Genomic DNA, 8,413 nt, shown 5'->3' with positions numbered 1-8,413 from the left:
AATTCTTACTTTTCTCATTGCAGACCACGATACCAATAGAAAATAATATCTACGCTTCAATCTCAAATATATTAAAATTGACAAAATATGAAGTCTCACTTATCATAAACTCCAATTAACTCCATCATAATCCAATATAATACAACAAGGACTGCTAGTAAAAAAAAAAAAAAAGTAAAGAGGGGAGATTTGGTCAATAAATTTCTAGTGTACGTTACTTTTTTGGTCCTTTTTTCCCTCCTCTTCCTTCAAACCCCACTTTTTATATTTGTTTTTTTTTTTGTTACTCTCATCTCTGTTTGTGTGTGTGGTGGCATCTGTGTGTGTGTTCTTAGGGGGTGGGGTAGTGGGGTGGGTGGGGTAAGGTAAAGACATATGTCACCATTCTTTTATCAGCACGAGAAAATCCCACCTTTCTTTATCAACCATTCTTCCCGCTTCTTAATTAATTGAATTTTGTTGGTTTCTTTATCTCAAAGAGGGAAACTGTGTGTTTCCTCTGTGTGTAGAAAGGGAAAGAGAAGATGTCTACTAAAGAAAGAGAGGAAGATGACAAAGTGAGTTTAGAGAGTGAAAATGTAGAGAAAAAGAGTGAGGTTAAAGGGGGTGTTGTGGTGATAATGGACACTCCTGAGAGGAACAAGAACCAGATCGCAACACCCATTTCTAAATTTGAGGTAAAGATTCAATCTTTCTTTTGAATTTTTTTTTTTTTTGGGGGGGGGGGGGGGGGGGGGGGGGGAATGGGATTTTTGGCTAATTCTTGATTTCTTGGAATCTTTGCTGTAGTTGTTTTGTGGGTTTTGTTTAATGATGTCTGATTGGTTGTTCTTTTTGGTTACGTTGAGGTTTTAACTGTTAGAGAGACTTTGAATGTTTTTGCTAATTCTTGATTTTGGTTGGACTCTTTGGTGTAGTTGTTTTGTGGGTTTTGTTTATTGATGTCTGATTTGTTGTTCTTTTTGGTTACTTTGAGGTTTTTTGAGAAATGGGGTTGTGTTAATCTTGCTAATTAGCAAAAAAATTATCTTTGTTTTTTTTTTTGGCTAATTCTACTCGAGGTTTTTTGGTTGTTTGTTACTGATTTGATTTAAACAAGCCCCCGAAGTTAGATTCTTTTGCAGATTTTTTGAATTTCTTTTTGGGGGAAGGGGATTTTGGGCTAATTCTACTTGGAATTTTTTGTGTTCTTAGAAATTTAAGAATGATTTTGCTGATTCATGATTTTTTGTGGAATCTTTGGAGTAGTTGTTTTGTGGGTTTTGTTTAATGATGTCTGATTTGTTGTTTTTTTGGGGTTACTTTGAGGCTGTTTGAGAAATGTGGCTGTGTTAATCTTGCAAAATTGTTAGACATTCATGTTTTTATTTGGTTATTTGAGGTTTTTGGTTGTTTGTTTACTAATTTGGTTCTAAACTAATAATGTTTTTGACAATTCTTGATTTTTTTTGGAATCTTTAGTGTAGTTGTTTTGTTGGTCTTGTTTAATGATGTTTCATTTGTTGTTTTTTGGTTACTTTGAGGTGGTTTTGAGAAATGGAGTCGTGTTAATCTTGTAAAATTGTTAGACCTTCATGCTTTTTGTTTTTGTCTTTCTTCTCCTTTCCCCACATTTGCTGAGTTGTTTCTGGAAAAGGTTTTATATTTGAGGGTTAGACTTTAGACACCAGAGCTTGGCTGCAAATAAGTCTTTTTTTGGGAAATGAAAATGGTATTGAATTAAATTGAATGGATTTTTGGCTTCTGTTTCTCTTAATCCATTTGTGGAGATTACACTTTTTGGAGAAAATTGGGCCTCTTTTCCCTTTTCCCTTTGTTTTAGATGCGTTTTCTGGTGGTGATTTTGTCTATTGCCTTGTAATTGGAGTATTTGACCACTGTTAGTTTTTAGAGAAGTTGATTTTCATTGTTATTGGTAACATTGACATTTTCCTTGATTTCCTAGACTTGCTATCTTCCTGGTGTGTAGAATGCTTCAAGGCTTGGTTATGTTGTCTCTTTTATCAGTGTCTGAGTTTGCATGTTACACTAGTTTCTTGATTTGGATGTTTGCTGTATGGATGTTAGTTCATGTGTAAATAAAACTTTGTCCTTCTCTATTCTCTAATTTCTAACTAATTTTTCCTTTATTGCATGATTAGCCTTTTCAGTTAGTTATTGGGATCTTCTGTATAGTGATTAAATTTGGTGAAGTTTATTTGATCTTGCATCGCGAGATTCTCTTGTTGTTGTTGAGATTCTTTATATCTGCGTTATAGTGTCATAGTTGTCCCTGCTTTTTATCTGGAAACATTGTGATGTTTTACCTTGGTTGTGTGTCTAGATTGTTCTGTGGGATTTCACTGGTTATGTTGTTGCCTATCACGATTGTTCTGGGGAATCAGGGCCATCTGGCTGCTGTCTAATTCCCAATTGAATTTCGTCCACATTCTCATCTTGTTTAGATTGTATTTCCATGATTTTCATTGAGCTATGGTGGATTCATTTCTTCAAGAAGGTTAATTAACCAAAAATGAAACATGCAGTCACCATATTCATGTCTTTGCTGGAAATCGGCTATTTTGCTTGGATTGCTCTGATTTTATCTCACACAGAGTTCTTTAGTATACTAATTAACTTCCAGATGTTTTTGGATAGATCGCATGTGCTTCTAATTATCTGATGAAGAAAATACACTGCTTTATATATGATTAAAAAAAGCAGGAATGAACCAAGTTCATTTTTTTTGTGCACATTACTTGGTCTGTTAGCTTTGACATTAACTTGAGATTCTTTTTTTTTAGTTGTATTAGCATTAGGAAAAATAAAGGTAAATAACATATTCTTCTGTAAAGTCCTAGCTTGCTGCATGGTTCAAATTCGGAAATCCACATGTTCAGGAAATTATCTCATTCTGAAGGTCTTCTTTTTACCTCTTTGCAGGAGTCCCCTTTTTCTAATTTCCTCAACAACCTTTCTCCCATCAAACCAGTGAAGTCCGCACACTTCCCTCAGTCGCTCAATACACTTAGTTTTGGATCTATACCGTCTGTGTTCACCTCACCCCATGTCAGCTCCGTAAGGGAATCTAGATTTTTAAGAAGGTAAACAATGTTATTGTATATTCTTTATTCTCTCTCACTTGTTTTATTGATTGTTGATCATTTTTTTCCTTTTTGGTTAATTTTGTTGTTTTCTCCAGGCACCTGCTCTCTGATCCATCAAAACCAGAGTTTGCTTCTGATGACAGTGCTAAAGCTGATGCTGATGAAGGTATGTTAGATGGTGTAAATAACTCAAATGACGCCAAGGAAAGCTTTGGTTCTGAGATTTCTGTCGTTGAAGCATTGGCTACACCATCCCATGGCTCAAAGCTTGCAGTTGAGCTTTCCAGAACTCTAAATTATGACAGTCCCAGTACTTTACCTACTGGGAACATGAGAGGTAAGAGTCTGGCAGAATTTACAGGCAGTTCTGTGACATACATCCCTTTGGTGCAAGACATGTCTGGAAAAGGTCTGGTTAGATGTGAGGTGAATATGGAGGGGACAAATGAAATTGATCCAAATAAAGAAGCTTCAGGATGTGATTGGGAGAATTTGATTTGTGATGCCACGGATCTACTGATCTTTGACTCACCTGGTGACCCTGAGGCTTTCACAAAAGCAACAGGTCCTCATTTTAGACCCTTTGGATTTGTCTCAAAAGAAATGCAGAATATGCAAGGTTCTAGTCAGGTTAGTACCAGTGAATGTGGTGGAGACGGAAGTGAAACAGAGAACCCATCTACCCAACCTGCGGATGAAACTCAAGTCAAGGAATATGCTGAAACCCAAAACGTAAAACCTGATTCTTCTCTAACCAACGACGGCATGGGTGCGGGTCAAAGTGAAAAAACTGATAATGAGGTGAGAAATTGCATTCTGCATACTGGTTTATTATGCTGGTGCTTTTATTGTTATTATATGAGATAGCCGCTACCTGTCGTGGCTGATCAGCTTTTGGAGCTCCAAGTATTTTCTGTTTTTCTTTTTCTTTATTATCCTTTTTATGTTACGGCTCGTGTTCAACTTTCTTGACTCCAAGTTTACTTGGGAGACATTTTTACATGTTTTCTGCCATACAAGTATACATAGATTGTAGCATATATGTACCTTTTGTATCTACCATCTATGTTGCACGTTCTTCATAGGCATCTTCTTGACTTATTACAAAGCACTTTTTTTTTTTTTGTCTGTTGAGTCGATCATAGAATGCACCAAGTTTATGGCCTCCAAAGGACTGGCACTTGATATTATGCTATAGGATACTGAGTTTCCTGGTATTTTTATCATCATATCGCCTAGCTCGTGGATATTTCCTGAGTCAGATTTTGATCTTGAAGGATGATTTTTAGACATAACCTTGTTTTGATATTATATCAAGGTAACCATTGTGTATTTTGTATGCTTGGAACCGATCTTTCGTGTCTCTAGTTGTCTGGGACCTTGACTAAATTTTGTCACAGTTTGAAGTGCTTGATTGGTTCCTGATTATTATGGAGATGCAACACATTTTAGCTTTTCACAAATTCAAGGAAAATCTTGGTTATTGCAATCATTATTGATAGAATATGGGGAAAGTAGTCAAAATAGAGCATGTTTGTTAGTGGTTTATAGCTGATCTGAAAGTTGTTTATTTGGCCGTTCTAGCTTTTATCAGTGCGAGCAGTATTAGTTTTAAGCATATTTTGCATCGACTCCATTTCATTTTTTGTGATCTTGATCTCTTACCGGTTTTCTATTTAGATGGTCTCTACTCTATACCGTGGAATGAGAAGACGTTGTTTAGTTTTTGAGATGGTGGGATCTCGAAGAAAGCATGTAGATGAGGGTTCTGGTTCTTCTGCTGTGCAAGACACTGATGGAAACCTTGCCTGCAACGAGAAGCAACTAGTACCTTATAAGACTGTAAATGAATCTTCTCGATGCATTTTACCTGGAATTGGCTTGCATTTAAATGCCCTTGCAGCATCTTCAAAAGACGGCAAAGTTGTCAAGCATGAAACTAGTGCTTCTGGGAAACAGCTTTTAATTACATCTGGCTCAGCTGTCAGTCATCATCCTTCAGTTACTGGTCAAGAATCACTGAGTAAATCTCTGCCTGAAACCTCTAGAGGATTAGAAATTGTTCCTCTAGAGAATAGTGTTCCTCCTATGGAGGATATTTGTGAGGAACCTGTATATGTAAATAATGAAGAGCTTAATCAGACTAGTCCAAAGAAAAAGAGGCATGTCCATTCCTTTCCCTTATAATCATATTTTGTTCTTGTAATCTCTTTTCGCTCTACCTTTATGTGATTACAAATTGTTTCTGCAGACGTCGATTGGAACCTGGAGAAGGCGAGGCATGCAAGCGTTGCAACTGTAAGAAATCAAAATGCTTGAAACTGTAAGTTATTATTCTCCCTATTATGTGCTATCTTTAGTTTGTATTCAGTTTTCATGCCATGGGTTGCTTATTGAATATTTAGAAGAGCTGGCAGTTGTTTCATTAAATGTCATTTTTCTTTTAAGTTATATTTGTGGTTATCTACCGGGTTGTTTGGTTAGTGAAACTTGTAGAGATTAAAATACATAGGTTGTAATACAGTGACTAGTAATCCCTAGATTTAATGCATATCTTGTCTGGACGTTCGGTTCAATGCCTCAAAGATGTAAAATAAAACATTTCTTTGTTTTTTATCTGGTTAAAACCTGTCACTGATAATGTCCATGGTCTGTAAATCACCTGTTGTTTATCAGTTCAATGAATTATCGTTTGGTAGAGAGCATACTCATTGAAGGATGTCATAGTAAACAGTTATGTAATATTTATTTGAATCTAGGAGTGCATACATTCGACACAAGTTATGCGCGCATTATTTATCCAGGAAATGAAAATGGCAATCCGATGTTGTCTTAGTTATACAGGTCTATCTATGTCAAGATTATATCTATCGTATAAGAGAAACCAAACCAACCCTATAAAGAAATGGTTGCTGTGAGTTTTCATGCTACAAAAGCATGATCTGAAGTTGTTAAAATGGGTTCTTACCAGTAACAACCTTCTTGTGCATATTGATCTTTATTTGGTTTTTTGTTGTTGGACCTGATGATAACTAATGTTGCTCTTTTGTTGGATGCTTTTTGTATATCTCTGAACTTGTGATGACGAGAAATGCGTAAAAACTTCTTAACGTGTGGTTACTGCCACCACCATCTGTTGTAACCCAAAAGAGAAAAATAATTCTGGATTGAGATGTAACCTGTGTTTTGGCAGATTAAAAGTGGAAATCCGTGATCTATGTGATTAGGGACCTTGATCGAAGATATAAACCCTCTCTATCGGCCAAGCATTCTTTATTATGTTGCTGTTATTCTGTAGTGACAATGTGCCTACTCCATCTACAAATTTTAACACTCCTATTTTACATCTCGATGCAGTTACTGTGAATGTTTTGCCGCTGGAGTCTACTGTGTGGAGCCATGTGCATGTCAAGACTGCTTCAACAAGCCCATTCATGAAGATACTGTGCTTGCAACTCGCAAACAGATTGAATCACGAAACCCTCTTGCTTTTGCTCCCAAAGTGATAAGGAGTGCCGACTCTGTTTCTGAAACAGGGGTGAGGAAAAAGTTATTGCATTTCATTGTCACGTCTTTGTTATTCTGAAGTAGCAGATAAGTCAAATAACAAATGTAATTTAATTGCATTGTAGGATGATTCCAGCAAGACTCCTGCCTCAGCTCGTCACAAGAGAGGATGCAACTGCAAGAAATCCGGCTGTCTGAAGAAATATTGTGAATGCTATCAGGTTTTTGTTTTTTATATTTACAAGTTGCATTGGTTATGCATTTGTTTATACATGAGCTGATAGGTAACTTTTGTTCTTGAAGGGTGGGGTTGGATGCTCCATCAATTGCCGATGTGAAGGATGCAAGAATGCGTTCGGCAGAAAGGATGGTAAGTCTACTTTCCTACTTCTGACAATGGCTTGATTTTAGTTTTAAACCTTTCTACAGCAGTAGGCAAACCGAAAGAATGATTAAACGAAAATGCATACTCATGCCTGAGGAAAAGAACGAGGGGTTTGGCATTGGTTCATATCATCTTTTTAGTTTCATTCAGTTGTTGTGACCTATAAATGAAGTTTGAAAATCTACTATTCTGATTCAGGTTCTGTTTTCATAGGCACAGATGGGGACGCCGAGGAAGAGGAAACAACAGAAGCGTTTGAAAAGAGTATTGTCGATAGAACTTCTCATAAAAACATACTACATAGTGATGTAGAGCAGAATCCAGATTTCATTGTTCCTGCTACACCTTTAGCATTTAGAAGGTATGTCTCAATCATTCAACTTTTATAAAGCAAAGTTCCGTCTTTATGCTTCTCGTGTTATCATTTTACTTGAGTTGGCTAATGATTTTTTTCCCCTGCCTTTTAGACCACCGATGCAGCTGCCCTTGTCATTGAAGAACAAACCGCCTCGATCATCATTTCTATGTATCGGATCCTCATCTGGTTTATTTGCAGGCCAAGGGGTGGTTGGAAGGCCAGACTTCTTTCCACCTCAGCCCAAGTTCGAGAAACCATTTGAATCGATACAAGAAGATGAAATGCCTGAGATACTCCAACAAGGGGGGACTAGTTCTCCAATCAGTGGCATTAAGACAGCTTCTCCCAACAGGAAGAGAGTTTCTCCTCCTCATTGTGACTTTGCAAACTCTCCCGGTCGTCGAAGCAGCCGCAAGTTGATACTGCAATCCATCCCTTCATTTCCTTCCCTCACTCCCAATCCTTGAAGATCATCATCCAAACCAGTAGGTAAACTTGGAAGGAAATTTTTTCATATTTTTACTATTGTAGTTATAGTGTAGTTTAATGCACCTCTCTGTGGACCTTTTCGAGGCCCCCCTTGTGCTTGTATAATAGCCTTGTTATTTTCTTAATAACCTTGCTTTATCCTTAATAATGAATTAAAATTTGTTAGTGTACTTCTTGTGTTGTCACTGTCATTTCCCCTTTTTATACCTACTTTGATTCGCTCTACTCGAGTCGAGGGTCCTCCACGAGGTAGTGGCAGCATCTGCGTACACTCCACTGTTCCCAAGTGGGACTTCTTGTGTCATTTTCTTTAGTTTAATACTTGCTATTGATTTTGCTGCATGATGCATATGATATAGTGTCCACAATATAGAAGTTGGGCCTCCAAACAAGATGTTACTATTGGGCTAGTCCACTACATATTCCTGGTCCAAAATGAGAAACCATATTTATGAGGCCCAACAAACAGATACCTAGCTTGTTCATGGCATTTCTCTTTACTCTTTACAAGTACACATCTTTTCTTTAGAAAGTCTTTTAAAATTCCCCAATCATTTGTTTTCTCAGGTAATTCCATTCACATCTAGA

At 37.0% G+C, this 8,413-nt stretch overlaps 1 protein-coding gene across 2 annotated transcripts; it reads left to right on the top strand.

Annotated features, from left to right (window-relative positions):
* Positions 1 to 178: 178 nt before the first annotated feature.
* LOC107864147 (protein tesmin/TSO1-like CXC 3) lies at positions 179 to 7,995 on the top strand. 2 transcript variants are annotated; one of them, XM_047409178.1, is made up of 10 exons: positions 179 to 677; positions 2,923 to 3,083; positions 3,182 to 3,887; positions 4,767 to 5,248; positions 5,338 to 5,409; positions 6,444 to 6,624; positions 6,719 to 6,814; positions 6,897 to 6,963; positions 7,192 to 7,339; positions 7,446 to 7,995. In XM_047409178.1, the coding sequence occupies exons 1-10, from the start codon at positions 525 to 527 to the stop codon at positions 7,801 to 7,803; spliced, it is 2,424 nt and encodes an 807-aa protein (XP_047265134.1). In that variant the 5' UTR covers positions 179 to 524; the 3' UTR covers positions 7,804 to 7,995. The 2 variants fall into 2 exon arrangements, with proteins under 2 accessions (XP_047265134.1, XP_047265133.1); XM_047409177.1 differs by having other exon boundaries at positions 7,177 to 7,339.
* Positions 7,996 to 8,413: the final 418 nt, after the last annotated feature.

The sequence above is a fragment of the Capsicum annuum genome, chromosome 3 (genome assembly GCF_002878395.1).
Source record: "Capsicum annuum cultivar UCD-10X-F1 chromosome 3, UCD10Xv1.1, whole genome shotgun sequence".
NCBI classification, from domain to species: Eukaryota; Viridiplantae; Streptophyta; class Magnoliopsida; order Solanales; family Solanaceae; genus Capsicum; species Capsicum annuum.
This window is presented reverse-complemented; position numbering and strand designations above follow the sequence as displayed.

Bases quoted from the DNA above. Each gene is read 5' to 3' on its own strand.
- LOC107864147 (XM_047409177.1), top strand. From the start codon at position 525: ATGTCTACTAAAGAAAGAGAGGAAGATGACAAAGTGAGTTTAGAGAGT. The intron at 3,084-3,181 runs GTAAACAATGTT...TGTTTTCTCCAG, and splicing joins GAATCTAGATTTTTAAGAAG to GCACCTGCTCTCTGATCCAT. The intron at 5,410-6,443 runs GTAAGTTATTAT...ATCTCGATGCAG, and splicing joins AAATCAAAATGCTTGAAACT to TTACTGTGAATGTTTTGCCG.